The sequence below is a fragment of the Dermacentor andersoni genome, chromosome 1 (assembly GCF_023375885.2).
Source record: "Dermacentor andersoni chromosome 1, qqDerAnde1_hic_scaffold, whole genome shotgun sequence".
In the NCBI taxonomy this organism is placed as follows: Eukaryota; Metazoa; Arthropoda; class Arachnida; order Ixodida; family Ixodidae; genus Dermacentor; species Dermacentor andersoni.
The window spans coordinates 46,757,593-46,781,233 of record NC_092814.1 but is presented as its reverse complement, the minus strand read 5'-3'; the positions used below and the strand labels follow the sequence as shown (position 1 = coordinate 46,781,233).

General features: G+C 44.2%; 1 protein-coding gene across 1 annotated transcript in view; it reads left to right on the top strand.

The window, feature by feature from the left end:
- The window catches only part of LOC126543960 (mediator of RNA polymerase II transcription subunit 28-like), a 40,917-nt gene that overhangs the window by 4,347 nt on the left and 12,929 nt on the right, over positions 1-23,641 (top strand). The window contains exons 3-4 of the mRNA XM_050191123.3: positions 7,408-7,474; positions 15,060-15,172. Coding sequence (XP_050047080.1) covers positions 7,408-7,474; positions 15,060-15,172 — 180 coding nt within the window. The remainder of the gene's footprint in view (positions 1-7,407; positions 7,475-15,059; positions 15,173-23,641) is intronic.

Here is a 23,641-nt window from a genome sequence, read left to right as displayed (position 1 = left end):
TACCGACCAATTTTCTTGAAACGTTTCCAAAGCTTTTCAACCGACTCAAGCCTTGCGATAATCTGAAATTCGCTAAGCGACGTTTTTAAACCGTTGAGGATACTTGTATCATCAGCACGACCGTAGCCTTTCGTGCATAAACACGTCAATCATCAGTCTTGTATTTCCAATTACTTGATCACACAAAAACATGTTTGTCCTCTAAAAACTCGGGTGGAGTGCTAGGCGGTCTGTAAACGGCTCCAATAAGATACATATTGTTGGTGTAATTCACCTTGCACCACACTGTTTCTGGTCAATGGCAATCCACTTTTATTGCCAATAAGTATTATAAATCTGTTTTTTTTACAATGCTTCGCGAATTCAGTGAAAGAAATTTGAGATATGATCGCGCCAGCTCAGGTGGCGCGATCATTAGTAGGTAGATCATCATTAGTAGTAGATCATCAGTAGGTGGCTAGTAGGTGCCCCTACTAGCCACCTCTTCAGGCAGAGGCGATCTACAATGAGCGGAAGCTTCAGAGCTGTCGTTACGTTCTGCTTTATCTTGTCGATGCTTGCATTGACAACGAATGTTCCGTTTTCGATCCCATTCATAGTGCTCACCGTTTACTTCAAGCTTATCATGAATCAGCTTCACTTTCGTGCCATTTGCTCTTTCTGCTTCGCTACTTCACCACAACTTCTTTCTAACGTCGACGGTTTCCTTCACGTAATCATTGCCGATACTAATGGTAGACCCCTTCAGCTTTCCGCAATTTTTGAGCACACTTTCCTTTTCCCGGTGATTATAAAAAATTCATAATCACTGGTCTTGAGCTGTTTGGTTTTTGCTTCGGTCTACTGATTTCACTATGACGCCCAAGTTTACTTCAAACAGTTTATCAACAATGGCTCCCATGAAGTCTTGATTCGGTTTCACCAGAAGTTTCAGGCAGGCCAAAAACCAGAGGGTTATTACATCTGCTCCTATATTCATAGTCAATTAATTTCTGTTCTAGTTGCCAAACATAGTTTCCGTGCTAATAATAAGCTCACTCATTTCCTCACTAACATTAAGATAGCGGGTCAATTTATCAGTTTTAACATTTAAATCAGATACTTCCTCACAGCATTTGCCTTAGACTCAGATGCAGTCTGATTTTGAAAGACTTGCTCAAACATCTGGGCTGTCTTAGGCCCGGGATTTTCCTCAACGTCACCTGACGTCAAAAGCATCAACAGTACAGACCAGCAATCAATGACACAATCTATACAATTATGAGGGTACGGTAGTGCCAACAAAAATCGCAATTGTCACTTCGGTAACATGCATTATTGGAGTGGTAACGAACCTGCAAAAACAGTAATGCCAAATTAGGCATGTTTTCTGCAGGCCATGTGCCGTGCCCTCTAAAGGTTTCCTGGGTGTGCTGTTCGTTTTCTAGTCAAGGCACAGGTGACATCATCACTGATGATAGCCAGATCCACCCACGCATTGCTCACAGTGTCCTGATAAGTCCCGTGGAAAGGTAGCCAGTTTGTGCCGCTCGTAGCCATCACTCCTATAACCCACGGCAACACCTGCAGAGACAGTAATGCCAGCTTAGGCATGTTTTCTGCAGACCATGTGCCGTGCCCTCTAAAGGCTTCCTGGGTGTGCTGGTCCTTTTCTAGTAGAGCTACAAGTGAAGTCACCACTGATGATAGCCGATCCACCCACACATTGCTCACAGTGTCCTGGTAAGTCCCGTGGAAAGGTAGCCAGTTTGTGCCGCTCGTAGCCGTCACTCCTATAACCCATGGCAACACCTGCAAAGACAGTAATGCCAGCTTAGGCATGTTTTCTGCAGACCATGTGCCGTGCCCTCTAAAGGCTTCCTGGGTGTGCTGGTCCTTTTCTAGTCGAGCTACAAGAGAAGTCACCACTGATGATAGCCGATCCACCCACACATTGCTCACAGTGTCCTGATAAGTCCCGTGGAAAGGTAGCCAGTTTTTGCCGCTCGTAGTCGTCACTCCTATAACCCACGGCAACACCTGCAAAGACAGTAATGCCAGCTTAGGCATGTTTTCTGCAGACCATGTGCTGTGCCCTCTAAAGGCTTCGTGGGTGTGCTGGTCCTTTTCTAGTCGAGCTACAAAAGAAGTCACCACTGATGATAGCCGATCCACCCACACATTGCTCACAGTGTCCTGATAAGTCCCGTGGAAAGGTAGCCAGTTTGTGCCGCTCGTAGCCGTCACTCCTATAACCCATGGCAACACCTGCAAAGACAGTAATGCCAGCTTAGGCATGTTTTCTGCAGACCATGTGCCGTGCCCTCTAAAGGCTTCCTGGGTGTGCTGGTCCTTTTCTAGTCGAGCTACAAGAGAAGTCACCACTGATGATAGCCGATCCACCCACACATTGCTCACAGTGTCCTGATAAGTCCCGTGGAAAGGTAGCCAGTTTGTGCCGCTCGTAGCCATCACTCCTATAACCCACGGCAACACCTGCAAAGACAGTAATGCCAGCTTAGGCATGTTTTCTGCAGGCCATGTGCCATGCCCTTTGTTTGTAGTAGTAGTATAGGTGCCTTTACGGCAGGGCGGCCTTGGAGGCCTATGAAGGGTTGTGAGAAAGTACTCCAGTTGTCTTGCAACAGACAGTCAATATTGCTCCTGAATGTGGGAGAGGAGTGAGCTATATGAAAACAGCAATGTCTGTAGAGCAACAGTTCTGAAATTACAGTCAACCAACAATAGGGTGTGCTGGCAATAAGCTCTTGCCAGATGCAGTGAGCAAATACAGCTGTACCTCCCCAGTGCCCATTCCTTGCATCTGCTGTTACGCATGAACTCAACTTGTGGCTACACAGGTACTATTTCATGCATATACATTTTTTGGTCAGAAAGATTGTTCAAGAAATACCTAGTAAATGATTAATTTTAGCAAGTTTTCTTTATTGCCAAGTCTGTTGCGCAGCATACAGCTTCCAGCCAGCATCACATTGTGAGTTTTTGCTGCAGGAACAGTTTTCTTTTGTGTCCTAATTGTTGCTTTCTTCTTTGGTGCTCTCATCCTAAAAATGTTTTCTGGACATCTGAAGGCAGAATGTATTCCTCCTCAGCACTAAAATCATCTTCAGATTTACTAAACACACGAGTGTTGTGAAAAGTACGCAGAGAAAAACGTCTCCATCCTCTTGGTGCTTCATGCTACAATATGCCTGCGAATTCCTTCACACGTGGTGCCAAAAAACTACTGCGCTCATATGCAGACGCTGTGGAGCACAGTTATTGATAGTTGTAAAAGTTCCCAAAAGGGGCCACAACAAACACAAACAAAATACAGGCAACATTTATTTAGCTTCTTTGAAATACCCGTGGAAGTGTGTAAACCATGTACATTTTAACACTTGTGACTGCGGGAAAATCGGTAGTTTTCGGGTGGTCTAGGAAATAATTTCTTTCTTGTCATAAACAATGTTTGATGTTAAAGTGTATACTATGAAATTGTAGAGTAAGGAATTATTTTGCCAGCGGTATTAATTTCAAACAACGTATTTATTGAAAATAGAATAAAAAATTATTAAAGCAAGAAAGTTGAAACAAAAACGAAAAATATTGATAAAAACATCAATGCTGCTTTGCACTAAATGAACATTAAAACAAAATGAAATATACATATTGAACACAAGGACCATATGCAATAAACCTGCAAATATACGCCCTGTACGTACAAAATTTCTTTAGCTACATAGGAAAACATTAACCCTAGTGAACCGTGCGCCCTTACAAACCGACGTGTGCCATTCCGCAGCACGATGCGAATGTCCACTCCCGGCCGTCTTCGTGCACAAAACTTCACTTTCTGCGCGGCCGCTGGCCATTAATTCCGTCGTTCGGTCCCGCCCGAACGACGTTGACACCCTGCAGATAAGAACTGTGACCTTCAGAATACGCCGGACATACAGGGTCTTGAATATGTTGCTGCGCATGTTCGAAAAAAGATTTTGTGCTCACCACTGCAGTGTTATTGCTCAAATTTTGCAGGACGATTGAATTTTGGTATCGACTTGTTTAGTATAAAACTTAGTACAGTTAATTTCCTGTATTTTAAGAAGATTGCAAATTTGTCTGTGCTTATTTGGATGCGAGCTGCTGCGGCGACAGCGCAAGCGTAAACTTGTTTCGCCATCTGCCGTCAACTGCAGAAAGTAGCATTTCAGGGAGGGCTGCCGTGTGTTGCCCGCTCCTGGAATAGGCGACTGCCCTTCCTGAAATGCTGCTTTCTGCATACGACGGCAGGCGGTGACACAAGTTTATGCTTGCGCCGTTGCAGCAGCAGCTCACCATCCCCGTAATCCCTCATACTACGCAATCGAGGCGCTTCCGACAGATGGTGACTCTAAGCTCTCGCCGCCAATACTCTCGGACAACTTTCTGTGGCTATGCAGGGAAAGCTACGGAGGCAAAGGGCACACAAGTGAGAGCGCTTCTAAAAAGAGGCCCACGTTTTCAATCACGTTAGTTTAAGCTGGGGAAGAGAAAACATAAACACTGTATTAGCAACAGTTAAATAAGACAAAATGCACCATTTAATGTGAAAGCTTCATTATTTTGTGGCTTTTCCCTTCCGTGCCTAGGCAAACACGAAGCTGTTGCACGTGGAAGCTGTGCAGATTCAGCATCTGTTTCGAGCAGCTAAAATCACTGTGAAATGCTGGTGGACTAGTTGGTGTGGTAACATGATGTGCAGAAGCTTCGCCTCCGTAGCTTTCACTTCATAGCCACAGAAAGTTGTCCGTGAGTATAATATTGAGTCCACTCGTTACAAAGGTTTCATTAGGCACAAATAATGGGAAAATTTGAATTTGTAACCATCGATAAGATGCTATCGACGGAAATGGGTGCGGCTACGAAAGTGTTAATGGGATCGTGAAGAAGAAAATGTAAGAGCTAAGAAAGCTTAAGTCAGGAAACCATCAAAATGAATGAACATAGTGCAGTTATTAACTTTATTGTGGTCTATTTGATCGCATTTGGACTTGAGAGCTTGAGTTATCATCTATTCAGTGCTTCAAGCACATCGTTGCCATCTGCATCTTTTCAATAGGTCTCGTACCTTGGCAGATTGTCTTCAATCTTTAGTGGAGTTGCCTTGATTTTTCATGAATAAAAAGTACCCTTTTCTGGAAGCCACTGTTGAGGGCACTGATCACAAGACCATCACATGAGTTTGTGCAAGTTGATAATCCATGCTGTTGTAAACATTAAGGCGAACAAGGCGTGGACAAAGAAATATACATAGACAGTGGTTTATGTGTCTATAGTGTCATCTATATGTGTTCCTTATTTGTCCCATGCCTTTCCAGCTTTTTGGCACACACACACACACAGATTGCAATGACATGCATATGGATTACCATTGTTGTCAAACGACTATCATAATTTTTGCGACAAATAATAACATGCCTTTCGCTTTTTCATGCATGGGCGATGATAACTAGCTGGAAAATGGGAGGATGTCATGCCATGGATGGTTGGGTCATTGCTGTAATGGGCGATGCTGCTGGTTATACACCATGTTTGCATAGTAAACTGCATATTTCTCTTACACTCTTACATCAACAGTTCATAGCAAATGCAGCACAAGTTGTGGGAACCATTACAAACCAAATACTTGTCAAGTAAGAACATGGTACATTTGATTCTATGGGCTCTGCTATAACTGGGAATATGTCAACACTATTCCACTGTACCTGCATATGTCTGTGTGCACCTTTAGGTATAGTATTGATCATGGTCGCATATAACACGAGTTCTGTAACACAGCTTTTATTTGGCATAAAATGTGGGAGCTAAAGCGGCTTGCTTAAAGGCGTCTGGCGATTTTTCTATGGCTACTGATCGTAATAAAATTTTAGATATATGTTCTCTTTTGCACTCTGATTATCTGTGCCAAACAATTATAGTAGTGTAGGATCTGATGTCAACTCATCGTGACTTCACACGAGGCAGCCACCCGTTTTGGATTCAGTATCTCGTTTATTGGTTGTTTAAAATTATTGATTAATTCCTAAGCAAATTGAACCAGCCTACTGATGACAGGACTGTCAATGCCATTTGAAGATGACTATATCCTAATCTGGTAAAAAAGATGCTGGAGTTGCCCTTTAAAGAGGTGTAGGGGGTCTGATTAACCCCTCTTCCGTCCAGGCCCATCCTCAGCACAAGAGACCACTTGCCAACTGACTTATACCTCAAGACTTCATCCTGAAATTAAACTAAGCGCTCCCTGACAATGCCCCTTCATTGCCTTCAGAGGCTTCGTGTCTCCTCCCTTTATAAATAATATTCACAGTGGGGAGTATAACTTAAACTAAGAACATTTGTTTTCTGCTAAGTAAAATACCAGACTTTGAGACTATATTTCAAGTTCATCTAGGTCCTTGGACAGCGTTTAAAAGGAGCTTTTATACACACAACATTGTTGTATTTTACATTCTACATTATGCATATACATCAATTCTCACAACTTCGAACAATGCCATTTCTGGAAGGTAATTCACAAGGAATTGAGCGTAACAAGCATTTCTTTCTGCCAGTGTCACCTAATAGTTTAGTCACAACAATTTTTGTGAACTCATTCAGGACCACTAAACCTCATAGATGCATAGTATAACTTAAACTATAAACACATTGTGCTAATGCATAGTTTCACAAATTATAGAAAAGGGCAAAGAATGTATTGCATTCAGAATTGTGGCTATTTGAGCTTGTTGGCTCGACATGAGGATAAATCACAGCGCAGAAAAACAGACGGACAGAAAAAAAGTGAAGAGATGACGGACGAGCGCTAAGTACTACTAAATGTTTATTTTCAGCGACCCATGTTTATTCTGAATATTATGTTCCTCATTTGTTTAACATCCTCCCCACTTCAGTACTGCAGCAGAAAAGGTTATCTTGAAGGAAACCTTAGTAGAAATGTTATGACCTGAATTTCTTATACATATGGGCCTTCTTTATGAACTGCGTCTGTTACTATAATATCGTGCGTATATACATACATATATTTTTATTCATTTGCTTTGCTCTATGTTGTAGCTCGTGATATAATTCCCAGACATTTATGTTGATCCAGCAGTTTAAGTGATTGGTGTATTAAAATGCTTTTTAATTTTCTAGTATCGTAACTTGATGTGCCTGAAGCTGCAAAGTTTCATAATGTTGTTCTTTGTTGTCCATTTTGAGTGCAAATATGGTGCTAGCCTGTAATGTGTTTTCAGGTAGCTTTTTCTCAACTGCCAGGTTCTTGCTATACAAATTTTTGTGAGGCTTTGGCAGACAAGACAAATATATGTGTGCACAAATTTTTTATCATAAGATTATGATTGTTATTATTGAAGAAGCTGAGTTTTTAACACTCATTTCTTCTAGGCATGTCTGGCTGCAGTCACAAATCCAGATTACTTCTACGTTCGTGACTCGGAAGAAGTAAAAACAGGTATGCCAATTCATCCATATTCTTAATTCATTGTGCTTGGATGGTGGTGCTTGTAAATTGCACGTTGCATTCTTGAGACATCTCTAGAGGTTATATTTGCTGTCTAATAGGTGTTAGTGACTAACAACATAAAAGCTGCATTGATGCCCCATATGCTCCAGGTATTGTTTCTTCAAGAGTGCAATTAGAAGACAAGCTGCTGGTTATAATTTAGGCAGCACAGTTCTATACATTTGGAGTGCTGCTGTATAAGAGTCTACTACAAAAAAAAAAAAAAAAAGAAAGAAAGAAAGAAAAAAAAAAGAAAAAGCTATCTCTTGTTATTAACTTACAATTTTTTTGCATGTCCGGCAGTGACGCGATTGCGGCACTAAATTCGCCAAACTTGGCCAAAAGTTTAAACCTACTGTATCCTGCTGCACTTAGGCAGACTTCAAAGATTTTGCTGTCAGCCTGTACCAAGAGGGTGTTTTTGGCATCTTTTGGAAAATAAATTGCAAGTTCTCAAACTTCATTGTTCAGTCTCTTAAAACTGTACCACCATTTTGCGTGGCCCTGAGAGTAAACAGGCGTGTGCTCTGGAGCTAAAGAAGGCACCAATGTGCCAGTGCAGACATAAGAGTGGCATCTTGACCTTTTGCGGTTCTGTCCACTGCCTTTGACTGCCAGTGACTTTAGAAGTGCTGAAGAAAGTACAATGTTGCATTAAAGGTGCATGACATTTTTTACTTAAGAGTTGTATAAAATGAAAGTCCTGGACATTAATTTAAATACTACTGGCAAACTTTATAGCATCATTAATTTCCTATGAATGCTTTTCTGTGAAGCAGCTTAGGTTTTGTTTCCCAGGAAGTGCACATGTCATGATGTCATCACGCAGAAGGTGATCACATGGGAGCAGGACGTTGCAACATTTTGGCACTTGCTCGGGCTCCCTCAGAATCGGAATCAATTTTATTCAACACAAAAATGGGGATAATTACATAAGTATATACAGAAGGAGGTCCCGTAGCTAGAAACTGAAATAGGACCTCCGGTGAATTATGACTGTAATGAATAAAACAACAATGGCAACATGTAATATTTACGATAATAAAGGTTTTTGGAGACAAGGCATAAATGAACAGAAAAGCAGCAGATGAATGTATTATGCAATAACAAGGCTTTGTATTAGTCAACAAAAGGTGAAGCTACAAAAATAGCTTAAGAAGAAAAAAAAGAAGTAAAAAAATGCGAGAGACATATAGAGAAACAAAGTGAAAGTTAAAAATACAAGACATAGTACACCCAAATGGGAAAGTCGGAGGAAGCTAAAAGAAAATACTTATGTTGAATTCCAATGGCGGAGTCGGAGCAAGTTTTTCTGCTCGTTTCGGAGTAAGTTTGTTCCAATGACAGAGTGAGGGCGGGAGTAAGGTGTTCCAATGAGAGAGTCAGAGGGGATTCAGAGCGGGAGTCACTCTGTGGAGCAGAAAAAGATGCTCCGCCAGAATCGGCGGAGTGGACCGGAACTCTGCATGACGTATTTCCTTTACCACGTTTGTCTGCTGGGAGGCCCCACCGGTCATGACTCGCGAGGAAGCAAAAGCTGCTGCACGCTTGGCGAGATATCCATTCCGCACTTTAAAAAAAAACAAAAAACTGGTGAATGGCGCTGAAGAGACAAGTGATCAGTGCGGCGGTGCTGGGAGCAAACAGCGGAAAGAAATGAAAACACGCAAGGCATCCTGGGTAACTCAGAGATAAAAGTTCCGCTTCCGCCTTGCTCCGGCGGCGCAGGTTGTGTTCCACTCACGGATTTGGAGGCATTGCTCTACGCCAGAGTCCAGTGCTCACTCGCGGAGTCCGTTGGCTGCTCCGACTCCGCCATTGGAATTCAACATTAAGTTCTGTACGAAACCTGTGAGCTTCGAACAATTTTAAAGGGAATGGTAATGTGTTCCACAGAGATAAAACTGAACAGTGTAATGACTGCTTACCATAGTTGGTGCGAACGATGGGTAAAATGAAGTTCATATTTCCTGCAAATCTAGTATTATTTACATTAGTAAGGGATGTCTTTGGTATGATGGTTACTGGAATATCATTGTTTAATGCCCTAAAAGTAAATATGGCCAGGTTATATTTGTCTGCTTGTCTGCTCACTTGTCTGCTTTGCTGCTACTCGCAACAGATCCCAATGTAGCAGCATAACAGACGACCAAAAGAGCCAGAGCGAATGCCAAACCGTGAAGATGTCCTGCTCACTCATGACTTTCTGTGTGATGATGCCGTGACATGTGCATTTCGTGGGAAATGAAAGCTAGGGCGGTTCATAGAAAAGCTTTCATAGGAGATTAATAATGGTCTAAAGGCTTGCCAGTAGAATATTTTTCTAGGTTTTCGAGGTCCAGAACCTTCATTTAATGCAGCCCGCTGTGGTAGCTCAGAGGCTATGGCATTGCACTGCTAAACTTGACATTGTGCATTCGATCCCGGCTGCAGCAGCTGCATTTTGATGCAGGCAAAATGCAAAAACGCTTGTGTGCTTAGGTTTAGATGCACGTTGGAAGAACCCCCAGGTGGTGAAAATTAATCTGGAGTCCACCACTACGGTGTGTCCCATAATATTGAAATTTTAGCCTGCACTACCACAGAATTCAGATCTGTATTTTCATTTTATGAAAAAAAGTGGGAACCTGAAAATGCCATGTCACCATTTGTTCAAAATGATGCTGATGTGTAGCAGGATTGCTTTTAAATATTTGTACAAAAGGCCAGTCCCAAGAATTTCTCCTGGCAGTGGCTCAGCACCTTTGGAATTCTACCATGGAGTGTAAAATTGTGATGCCTGATCTCAGCCACTGCAGTCACTCTCTGATGGGCATGGATTGCGAAAAGAACCTGTGTACTTAGATGTCTTGCATACTGCACGTTAAAGAACTCCAGATGGCAAAAATTGAATTCGAAGCAATATGGCTCATCATGGTGTCCCTCATAGCTCACTATATGCTTGGGACATAAGAGAACCAACAATTATTTGATCCTGAATTTTTTAAACTTCAACTGGTATACCCTAAGGTCAATCAGCCAACGGACAGAGAAAAATGGATTGAGATTTCAGGTCTTGGGACTGAAGAGGATAAATCATACAAAAAGTGTTGTGCAATATGAAAATGTCACATCACGACTAGTTTAGAAGGAGTGCTCAAGGAGATAAATGATGAGCCTAATACACACAGAATAGTTCTTTCTATTGGCCTGAGCAAAAAATGGTAGACACAGGAGCTTGTGAGTGAGATGATACAACAGATAAGTTAAAACATCCCCCATGGTGATGTTTGAGCCTCAGTCAGTGTTATTCCCCTGTCCATCTCTCGGCACACTGCAAGGCAACACACTGCATTCACCGTGGCAACGTAGTGCTCGTTTGTCAATTTGACTTGTCTGCTACAAGTGCACAGATTGCATGAACTGCCTAGCCTGATGCTGAAAAAGCCCTCGTGAGCTCAAAGCTTGTGTAGCTTTCTCACAGGAATTACGGCTTGCTTGCTTGTGGTGTTGGCTGTCGCCTACAATGGTGTACTGAAGAAGCCCATTCACTGTCATGTGGTTGGTCTAGGGTAATTGATATCGTACAACACATGTGGATGTGCACATGTGCATATCCTGATTCACATCAAAGAACATGGCAATACAGTCGAATCCACTTATAACAACATTCAAATGCCAAACAAACTTTATTGTCGTAAGAGATAATTGTTATAACCGGGTTGCATGAAAAAAACAACAGAGGGGACAGCCATTAAAACGTCTTAATTAGACAGCAAGAAGTACAGTTGAGCCTACTTATAGACTGGCATTACCAGTTTAACAATATTCGGATGTAACACTGAGCCAGCCACAGCACCGTGAACTTTTGTGTGTATTCCGTGGTAAAACAAACCGCTTACTGTAGTGTTCCCACGCTGCATTATTGGCTATAACGATTAAAACTGGCTACCAAGTGTCTGCGCCAAAAGGAAAAGGAAGGCAAAATCCTTGAAAAGAATAAAAAAGGGCGAGCCGCCACACCTGTTCGTGTAGCGCTCATGCATCACGGCACCCCTTCGCCTTATCGTCAGCCTTGCGCCTCTCTCCCATATCCCTTCCACCCCTTGACAGTCGACACAATTTCCTCTAGGTGGCGTTGGTCGACAGTGCTTACGTTGGAGGGGTGGCGGCTTTCATTTTTTATGCATTGCATTATGAGTGTCAAAGTGGAAAAAAGTGTGTTTCTGAAGTGTGGGAAGCCAGTCACATGGTAGAGGTAGAGAGGTGATGGGAGAGCTTAGAGGAGTGCACGTGTGTATGTGCACACACACATTGCGTACATGCACACAATAATTGTATATCTTCTGCCGGCTCTTTCAGCATCCACCTATAGGTGACTACTTCACCCGCAGTAGTTATAAGCACACACACACATTGCAATACAACAAAAGAAGTCTGTGGCCATCTTAACATTGTAAAAAATGTGGTAACATTGTAAAAAGTGTGGTTGTCAGCCTGAATTCGAAAAATGGGCCCTGCTACAGGGGGGCAGGGGGAGAAAAAACAGCAGCCGAATGATGAGGGAAATAATCGAAGCCCTTAGAATATCAATATTGAAAGATAAATGTGTCAGTGCGCCATCTGTTTTGCTATCGACAAGGAAAATGTATATCTACAGCTGCTAACCTATGACCATGTAGAAGCATGTATACTGCACGCACACACAAACATCAGGGTGTCTACTAAGTTGACATTTCCGAATTCCCCAAGTTTTCCAGGTTTTACCTGAGTGCCTTTGCAAAATTCCCTGAGTGATGCAGAACTATGTTTTATGTTAAGACGGGCTGAAACCATATTGCCTGATGCTGTCACTCTCTAGTAAGCATATCGAGTCAGACATTCTCACGTACGAATAAAAAGGAGATGCATACAGAAGCAAATATTTTCGAATATAAGCTATTTCTCTCAACTGATAGCAAGCTCAGTGGTATGAGGCCCAAACTTTGTCACAATTGAGATTCTTTCTCAACAGCTCGTAAGTCAACCTCAACTGTCCTGACATACTCTCAGCCCGCGCACGACGCCTCAGTGTTTTGTTTCACTGCTTTAAATAGTTTATTTTAGTTTGGATGAGACACCTGCATCTCAGCATCAGCCAACACTTCGTTTTTTGAGCTCAAGCTCCTTCAAAACAGCAGCAGCACGCTTTCTTTGCTGTTCATTCCTCAGTGTGTAGGTCCTTTCTGTTCTTGTCCTTCTTCCGCCACTCATTCGCCCCACGGACCATTTGAAGCATCTTCTTGGTCAGTTGCACAGCCCACGTCCGATTTTTCGAACTCCCTAGTGGCCACGAAAACGTCCGAAAAATCGGCCAGTTGGAAAAAAAAATGCATGTCATTTACTGCCCTTAAGGGCTCAAACCGCCACAGGCACATTCGAAAACGCTCTAAAGGCCTGTCAGTACACATATTAGGGATATCGGCGTTCGTACTGTGACAGGAAATACCGGGTGCATGCGTGTATAATAAAGGAATACATACTGTGACCCGTGGCATAGCCCCTTCCCACGCTTGTTATGCTTCGCTGCAATACTTTTGCGTATGCTTTACCAAGTAACATTTCTGCACAGAGGCGAAGCTGACTTTCGGGAACTGACATAATGCAACGCTACATGCTTTCCAAGCTTCTAAGCCAATCGCGAGGGTCACAAAGGCAGAGTCTGTACCATTGGCAAGAAGCTTTGTAGCGAATGTTAAAGCTGCTAGGCCTAACGTTGCCGCAGGTGCCAGTGGCCACGGCTGCCAGTGGATCTGCGTGCGAGAGCGCCGGTTCGAGGCGGCGAGGTAATCAAAATGGCAGCGGTGGTGGCTTTGATTAATGCCGTTTTGGACCTGCAGTCACGGAAAAATGTCCGGAAAATTGGATGGCAAAGAGTTCTTGCATCCGAAATTTCAGAAGTTCTGATACATTGACTCTATGGGGTACGTGGTGGTGCCACAAAGCCGTCCAAATTATTGGGAATCCGGGAAATCGGTCATTGACTGTACACTGGCAATTCCTCCAGCCGACAGGGCATCAAAGACGATTCATTACGATTCCTGTCTGTTACTCGAGCCAGCATTACTGCGACTTTTGACCCTTTCAATAAAATCACAGCTAATTTTCTCTGATAGAGGCACAAATTCCCCGAGTTTCCATGAGTTTTTCCAGACTACTCAAAATCCCTGAGAATTCCCAGTTGGTAGACACCCTGCACATACACAGTGGCCACGTTTGATTGTTATAGACAATAATGCGGTTTGGAAATATTATAAAAAGCAGTTGTAGTAAGTCTGGTGATGCGGCGAAGACGTGCTGTGCTGCATGCACGGTATACGGGTGAGTGGGGCATTCTTTTTTAATGTAAAGCTGCAAACTTCAGGCACTTTGAGTGCCTCTTTGAGTGACGTCCGTCCGTGTCTGGTCTGGTCTCAGCGGGGCTGGCTGTGCCTATCAGCTTGAGCTCGAGCTCAGTCATCCAACTCTCCCCTCTGATTCTCGCACTCATAGCGCACCAAATCAAATGGCATGTGTAAGAGGATCCAGGTATATAGGCTGCGCAACACAGGATGGCGGTTGCCTCCACACAAACAGCAATTCAAAGGCAAGTTTACCAACCCGTGCATGCCACCCGTATCCTGATGCTCGCAAAGGAGCTCTTGGAAGACCACAGCTTCATCGAGAAGTGCATCAACTCAGACATTGCGTTCCTCAGAGGTTTAGTTGAGCAGCACGAGGATGGCATACTACTGGTGTACTACTTGGCGCAGAGGAAGGGGAATGTGTTCACAATCATCGAGCAACTAGGCAAGCCCACGTTCTTGAGTGCCTGCTTGAAGTCATCGAGAGAGTCAAAGGGCCAGTTGAGGTGCGCCACCGCAGGGTTGATGCTATAGCCAGCTACCTGCAAAATGCTTCACATAACTTTATTTCCTACTGTATGTGGGATGTGCATAATTTTCTATTTGGCATACCGGCACAAACCACACTGTCACAATATAGAAGGGTGATTTATTAATTGGGCTATGCTTTTGGGGATTTTGCATCCTTTTTCCTTTCGGCGTAGACACCCAGTAGCTAGATTTGTTATGATCAATGGTGCAGCATGGAAACATTGTAGTAAATGGTTTATTTTACCATAGAGCACTCACAAAAGTTCACAGGGCTTTGGCAACTAATTGTTATATCCAGTATATTGTTAAAACTGATATTGTAATTAAGCAAGTTCTACATTGGAGTGTGTGCTTCTAAATATGGAAATATGCATGCCTGTTAACTGTTCCAAAATTTTTACATGTCGCTTCCAAGTGAGCTTTTAGCTATTTCAACAGGTGGTTCAAGGTGCCTCAGACCAATCACATCAACGGTAAACTGAGCTGCCCTTAGATTTGCATAGATTCTAAATGGGTATTCCCTTCCAAACCTTTCCAAACAAAACTGGCAAAAAATTTTTTACGGCATAAGGCTTAAGCTTAATTCTTATGATCCAATCAAGTAAAAGTGCTGTTGTCCTTTCTTGGTTCATTGGTTTTAGGAGTTGAGCAGACTATACAGCGGTTCCTGGATGTAGCTAAACAGATGGAGAGTTTCTTCCTTCAGAAAAGGCTGGTACTGTCTGCTCAGAAGTCTGAACAAATGGTCATGGAGGTAAGTCCTTTTCCAGTAAATAACTTGCATTTTGTGGCTATGTGCCTGAAGTATTTTCCTGTGTTTAGTTATTACTTTCACTGTCACAGGTATCAATTGTGCATGCAGTGTTGTGCTTTGTGTAAATGTGTGAATTGGAAGAGTAGTGTGTAGTTATCAAAAAAAGGATTGGCACGAGAAAGGTCAATGTTGAGTAACTCTTCTGTCCAGCAGTGTAAACATAAATAAATGCCACGGTGAGGCTGAATTTTTATTTTGGATGCTCACATAGGCGCCACTACTTCCAATTTTGGCGCCTACAATGTGCCAAACATAAGCCAAATGCGGTTGTCCTCAGCGAGCTGCAGTGGGCTCAGCCAGCGGAGTTGTCATGTCACCCCGCAGCAGCCCCGGTATCTACGCTACATAGCAGACCTCAGCTACCTGCAGCTGTAGTGCGTATGTATGTGCAGCGTTGAATTTGTGCACAAGGCTTGAGTACGCGCTCATATGCTCGTCTGGCCATGCTACGTGGTGCGGACAGGCTTTGTCCTGCACCAGCTTGACTGACCAATACTAGCCGCATTAAACTTGTGCATATGGAAGCTCCATCAATAGCTCAATATGAAGTGAACTCTGCCAAGGCTGCTCCAAACCAGGAGCATCCAGGAGTGAGTGCGTGCTGGCAAGCATGCATGTGGTCTGACCTTAAGCTTCGCGTGGTTAATGGCTAGTTGAGTGTTCAAAACTAGTTAAAATTAGTGAGGCCTGATGGCTACGACACCAATAAGCAGGGTGGCCAAAGTTGAATTCCTACGTGGGCGCCAGCGGCCGAGTGTGAGCTGACGATAGTCTGTTCCTTCCAGAAGTGCATAATTATTATCAAAATTCGAAAGCAGATATTTGCTTACTTCAGCCTGTTATTAAACTCAATAAATATACACAGTAATAAATAAACAGAGTAACAGTAGGAAGAAGTACACTCATTCAAACACCCTTCTTGATTGATGTCACCTATTGGCCAATAGCAGCCACGTATGGGAATCTGATATATTGCAGAATAAAGTGTTCCGAAAAGAGTGAGGAGCAGGCTTCTGTTGAAAAGAGAGCATTGTAGAGAAAGGCGACTCCGCACTCTCGCTTGCGAGCTCCACACACTGCGCGCGACTGCAAAACTTGGCTGAGGTGTTCACAGCAGCATATGCTATCCGTGGACTGTGTTTTTTCACCAAGCCTGAGAAGTGGTTCAGGCAGGGGCGGCACCTGGCACCGCCCCAGGGCTAAAATTCAGGGTTCGGGGCTTAAAAGCTGAAATTAAGGTTTTGCTAATGCTTCAATTTGCACCATAGAGCATCTTCTACTCTTTAGTAAGGTTTCTGCAAAGCACTGCAACCTTTTATGACAAGTGCTGTGTTTGCAATATTAGGAATGCTGAAATGTTCTTGTTCTGAATAGCAGTTTTATGCTCAGATATAATAATAATCAGTTGTAGCAATCAGATTTTCAATTTTTGTGAAAAAGGGGATGACACTGTATGTGTTGCAACTTGTATTTATTTGAACATGGTTGCTCTGGAAGGGAGTGTCTTATTTACACAAAGACGTTGACGCTTTCTTTTGGCTTTCAAAGCTTGTGTTTTGCCTTTGTTAGCAACTATTTTGGGCATGTTATGCACCTCTGCCAAACCGTGCGAGTACTGCTATCTGCTAGCCTGCACCTCGTGCAGTCTGTGACATAGGAAATGTAATAAAGCAGCCAGGTTTGGTGTATGGGTCACTAATGGTCACACAGTGCTGGGCATATCCTGCTCTCTCATAGTGTGCCATGGCTTGCACAGTACCATAGGCTAGTGTTGCTACCCAGCAAGAGGATCCATGTGCTGGTTTCTTCAAGGTAGGTATTTGAAAAAAAAGTGCAACAAGAAGCGCGCAATATCGAAAAAAAAAACAAAAGCCAACACAGCCACATCTGGTTACTCTTATCCTGAGTATGCAACCGTGGCACGATCACTTTCGGTAGAGTGTACTAGATTGGGAGAGTTGGTCCAACGAGCGCTCCGCGCTGAGGCATTTCTTTATTGAAAATCGAGATGGTACCACCGTCGCCTTCTTCTGAATGTCACAGCCATGTGCTCCGGCCAATAGCGTCGGAGCATGCCGAACAGAGAAGCACGGCCCCGCTCGAATGCAGCGTTGCAGCTTTCCTTTTTAAACCTTATGTACGTGTTTTCACTGTGTCGTGAGGGAACGAAATTCAGAGCTCATATTGCGAAGAAATGGGGTTCATGTACAGGAATGGTTCGTATGAGGTACAGGAATAAATGAATTGCGTTACTTAATTAGGTGTTAAATAAAAATTGGTAAACAGTCGTTTTCTGCCTTTCTCAAGGTGGTATATAGAATGCTAACAAAACTTCCCCAATGCTCTAATAACGGCAGCAAAATTTCATTTAGGGAGAATGTAGGCCACATTATTCATTACATGCAGCACTTCTTTCTGTAGGTTAATTGTATTTTGAAAATGTTTATGGAATAACCTTTTTTTTTTCCTATTTTTATGCGTCATATGCCTGAGACGTAGTTGGTTTTCCAGGTCCCTTGGGTGAATAAAGCAAAACACATTGTTTATATTTGCTTAAATTAAGAAGCATGTTATCGGCTGTCTATGTCTTTGAGCTCGCGCAGGTTTCCATTGTCACATGCCTCCAATGTCAATGACTGTTCAACTGGGAGTGGGAACGTTCTCTTTGATGACTGGCCTTCATCTGTTGCATGTGAGGCCGTTCTCTTTTGCGTGGGCTGCTCGTAGAGATACTCTGGAAGATACGGCAAAAGATTGTGGGTACCGCATCAGACCAAAGCGCAGGCTTTCCACGCTGAGTACAGCGCTGGATTAAGGGCGGGGCTAAGGGGGCTACAGCCCAGGGCCTCACCTCGGACAGTAGGAGAAGGGGGCCCATTTATTCTAACCTGCTTAGTATATGGAACCATGGGCAACGGAACTTCGAGCGACATGTATGAAGCGAGAAAACCAGAATGAGCAGACGGGAACCCCCGCCTAATGTAACAGCATGCGTTTAGCCTGATCAGCTTGTCGAGCTGCAAAAACAGGAATCCCCCGCCACGCCGGCGGGGCCCTCTTTCTTACGAAGCGAGGTGCGTTTGCTCGGAAGAGTTTTCGTTGTTTCCTGTCAGTCCATCTGTCCAGTGCTGTCTGGAGAGGAGGGGCAAGGGGGAAACACCTAAAACATGTAATGTGGGATGAGGACCTAAATCTCCCTTGCGCCTCGTCACCACCACGCCACCCTCCACCTCTCACATAGTTCCGCCGCTGTCCTTCTCATAGAAAGGATGTGCTGCAGTACCCAACAGTGCCTCCCATTTCTTTTCTTTACCGTGATGATAATTTGGGCGGGGCAGGATGAGTCTGATGGCAGAGTCTAGACAGGAAAGGAAAGAAGACGTTAGACGTGCTTTTGTCCGCGTGCCGTGGGGCATGGAATGTTCACTGTTCGGGCTAGGGTTGTGGAAGAGTGAAGGGGGAAGTTGGAGAGCTGGACACAAAGGCCTGTCTCCAGGGCCTATTCCTGCCTAGTGGCTGCGCACCCTCGCGCGCGCTCGACGGAAAAAGTAGGTCAGACTGGCCGCCGAACTTTCCAGAAAGAAGTAGAAAAAGATGACTCAGAGGCGACGGAGGGCGCGTAACTTCGCCCGCGCTAGGAGTTGCCCTCTACCCTTCGTTCTCGCGCTCGGCGTCGACGGGGCGAAAGAAAAATCGAGAACCCCCCCAGAACAGACTATTGTTCCTAGCCAATAGGAAGACGACACCGAAACGGGAGAAGGAGTGAGTTTGTATGGAGAAGGAGGGAATTTATACAAGGAACTCTATGCGTATGTGAACGCCTGCTTTGGCGCTAGTAACAGACAGATGCGGCGCGCGTCTATAAAAGGAAGTTGATTGCGGGCTGCGATTCAGCCCCGAGCCGCCGGTTAAGCTTCCATAAGCCCGCCCACTGAGGAACTCCTGGGGGACGCACCACTCTCTGCCAGCCACGGACCATCCAGGCAGCGTGCGCCAGTCATCGGGACGGCCACCGTTGGACACCTGTGGTCGCGTCGGGCTGACGAAGTGCCCGATGAACAATTAGCATCCATTCATGCAAAAATGCTCGGTCGGAAAATCAAAGTGGTGCGTCTAAACGAAAGGCGAAGTTAGAAAGAGAAGAGCATGAAAAGAAGCTACCAAAGACTACAAAGTACCTACTGAATGCAGCTTCCGTGGAGTAATATGATTGCTCTACCCAGAGTCCGTGTCAAACTCCCAATAGTACCGATTGTGCTTCTGTGGAGGACTTGCAAACTCCATCACCATGGTTTCCTGGCAAGAAGCAAGGTTTGACTCATCTTGGTTGTCTGGAACCTGTGAAAATGATGCCAACCTTGGTCGTCCATATTTCTGAGCAACCCACACTAACCGAGCCCTGTCCTGTTCCTGAGTCAGCAATGTCTATGCTACTCGGCCGGGCCTCTGCCACAGAGCTCCAGGTGTCCGGCCGCCACGCCCGATTTCTACTAGTGCTGATCAACGGGTGCTAAACTTCCCCGATAAGCCTCCTTCTACTGACGAGCGCCAGGAAACAACACTCCAAGAACCGACTCACTTGTTTCCTGTTAGTTTGGCTTCAAATAATCATGTTCCCACCCACAAAGTGTGCCTCGAGAGGACGAATGAGACTGCTTCTCGTTGCGGCAACAGAGTACAGACACCCCCGCAGCAAGAGGTACGTTGCCAGATTCTCTGAAGTGACCCTGCTAAGTGGCTGGACGTTATTACTGACAGCTTTCGGAGTGTATACCTTGAGAAAGGGCCATTGTATTTTCAAAATCGGGCAGAAAATTTTCCATCTTCCGAAAGGCAATACAAAACTCAGAAACGCCGTATGTCATCTCATCTTTTCATGCAAAAGGCTGTAAATGGGGAGGCGTGCGAGCGGCACTGGTTAATGTACTCGGAGTCCGAAGGTTCCGTTTACTGTTTCATGTGCAAACTATTTTCGATTTCAAGCTACCCCAGTGCTTTCACCACGCACGGCTTTTCTTATTGGAAAAGAGCAGAAGAAAAGGTTTGCGCACATGAAAATAGGGTCGAGCACCAGAACTACGTGGCAGCATGGCTCGCCCGCTCTAACTCGAGCAGCACAATTGACAAGGAGCTGGTTAAGCATCTTGTCACCGAAACCGCTTACTGGACAGAGGTGTTGAAGCGCGTAGTCATTGTAGTTAAGCTTCCAGCTGAGCGCAACCTAGCGTTTAGGGGCAGTGAGGAGATTTTTGGTTCACCGAGAAACGGAAATTATATGAGAGTGCTTGAGGCCATTGCCAAGTTCGATCCCTTTCTAGAGGAGCGCATCAAACGCTACGGGAACAAAGAAAAAGGTCACCCATCGTATCTGTCAAAAACCATTTGTGATGGATTTATCGAGCATATGGAAAAGGCTGTTAAGGAACGTCTCGTTGACGAAGTGAAACGCGCAAAATACTTCTGTTTAATTGTTGATTTGACTCCAGACCTTACTCGCGTTGATCAGCTGTCAGTTGTTTTACGATACTTTTTAAATGGGAAAGTGTACGAACGCATTCTTGGATTTGTTCCAATTGAATCGCATACCGGCTTGTATCTTTTCGATACGGTGATGTCCCTCTTGACGACCAGTGGCATCTCAATTGATGATTGTAGGGGCCAAGCTTATGATAATGCGAGTAATATGTCAGGAAAATAGAAAGGACTGCAAGCTCAAATCCAACACCTGAACGAATTGGCAGCCTACGTCCCGTGTGCTGGTCATTCACTGAACTTAGTTGGCGCGTGTACTATAGCGTTGACAGTTGCCTTGAGGCAGTCAAATTTTTCACTGTAATTCGGAGACTGTATGTGCTCTTTGCTGCCTCACCTAAGCGATGGAGGTATCTTTTGGACAGCATGGGCGGAACTGGCCTGTAGCTTGTTTTGAAAAGTCTCTCTGAGACCAGGTGGTCAAGACACGCTGAATCATGTAAGGCCATTCTGAAAAATTTCAATGCAGTCTTGTGTTGCCTTGAAGCTATATCAAAGAGTGAGGAAGAAAACGGTGACACTAGGAACGAAGCGCACTCTCTCTTCAAGAAAATGACAAAACTAGAGACTGCATTCATGGCGACTTTCTGGAGTGAAATCTTGGAGCGCTTTGACAAAACGAGCGTAGCACTTCAGAAACCAGGCCTAGACATTTCAAGTGCTGTAGACCTGTTTAGCTCTCTAGAAGGCTTTGTTAATTCTTTGTGACCTCTCTTTGATGCCTTCGAAAAGAGAGCACGCACGCTAAGTACCAATCAATGTTATTAGGATGAGGGCAAACGCATTGTTTTGAGTAAGCAGCCGGACGGAAAAAGCGATAGTGCGCTACAAGTTAGAAAAAGGTTTATCGTAGAGACCTACAGTGTTGTACTTGACAGTCTAGGCTCTGCTTTGTGAGTGCGAAAGGCTGCCTACACTGAACTCTGCGAAAGGTTCGGATTCTTGAAATTGCTGACAGAAGTTGGGAGCGATGCCTCTCTGGCACAGCAGGCTGAGAAGTTGGTGAAAACCTACAAAAATGATTTGGAGCCAGCATTTTCCGCTGAGATCGTTCAGTTTGCAAACTTTCTGCACAACTCTGTGTGCCAGGACACGAGTCCCCTGGGAATAATGAAGTTGCTGCACGAAAGGAAGCTTATTCATGTGTTTCCGAACCTTTCTATTGCTTTGCGAATGTACTTAAGCATACCCATGGCAAACTGTGAGACCGGACGATCGTTTTCCAAGTTGTCGCTGATAAAAAGCCTCCTTGATCACAAGGTGAACTCGCTTGCTATCATGTCCATTGAAAGTGACCTCCACGATCTATCCTTCGAACAGACTATATCTGATTTCGCCAAAGCGAAGGCATGAAAGATGCCATTTTAAAAGAGGACTGTTTGCGCTATACATGAATAGTTCCAATAAGTTCGTTGTGTTGCCCCCCAGCCTTCACGTTGCCAATGAAACACTGAGCAGTGTAATTCAAGATATGCAAACCTTTGTTGTTCGTCTCTTGTTTGTTCTTCTTGTGATATTTAGCGTGCTTATAAAGAACTGTATTTTTGTTGTTTTTGATAGTGCCACGTTTATTTGGTGTCGTCCTTGCTTGTCTTACCTTTAACGAAAATATTTTCAAATAATGTTTTGTAATTACAGTTGGTAATTTTCATCTGTATTCTAGTGCACTTTTATGGTGCTTGTATTGCCTTAAGTATTGTATATATATCTATTGCATATTTATAGAGTAACGTGTATAACGATTACTGCAGTCTGATACTTGAATTTTAATAAAGAATGTTTTGCATACAACCATGCGTCTCCTCACAGTATTAAACTTAGTGATGCAAAGCCTAGCTTCAGAAGGATCGACATTTGAGCTGTGTTGTCTTTTCTACATTCTTGTTCGTCTTGAGTGCACTAAACTTTTCCTTAAAGCCTAGCTTTTGCTGAAAACTGAATGCAGATTAATCACAAAGTGAACATATGTGTTGGTGTTTACAACAGCACGCGTTTCAAGCAAGTTTTGTTGTTTTCCTTATAATAATAACAATAATAATAATAATCCCATTGATCGCACTTCGTTGCTTTTAATTTAATGGAATTAAAATGAAACATGGCATATTTCCAGTAGCGTAGCAGGCGAAGGGGGGGGGGGGGGGGAGGGGAGGACAGTATAGGGAAAGGGGGCTTGCATTAGCCCAGGGCCCCCATTTTTCTTAATCCGGCCCTGGCTGTGTAGAGACTCCCTGACCTTCAATGATATGCACATAATGCCTTAGTATGTACTTTGGATAAAATTGCAGCTCGCAAATGGAGTCGATCTAAAGGGCCGATCGGTGCGGTGAAAATTGAGCTCCCACACCCGGCGCCTTTCTTCATCTTTAGGGACTTCGAAGAGTGAGAGCTTGGCATGACCTTTCAATCTGCTGCGTACTGTTTTGCAATCTACTACACAACAGTAGCTCTTACACCGAGGTGTGCTCATCCTCTCGACCTTCGAACACTCTGCCAAGTCGCCGAGTTACCAGACAAACTATAGACATATGCGAGGGCTGCCTGTGCGTGTATGTATCGTGCGACGGAAGCGAGGAACCTCAATTCAGGGCAAAGCAGTAATTTTATTGTATTCTTTTTTTTGCACATACTAGGTTCAAAAAGTGACGAAAAAAAAAAAAAAACACAAGCACGACTGTGTGTCGAGCAGACGACAGCTCGGCACCGCCGTAACCACCGCCGATACGCGCGGTTCCACTGGGCCGCCGAGGCACCGGATTGGCCGGAACTTCAGAAGAAGGCGACGGCAGCGCCGCTGCAAATTTCAACGTTTTTTGCTTCACTCTTGCCGCTTGCCGTGGCCTCCGTTGGACCCACTCCCCCATTATAGTACACTCTATT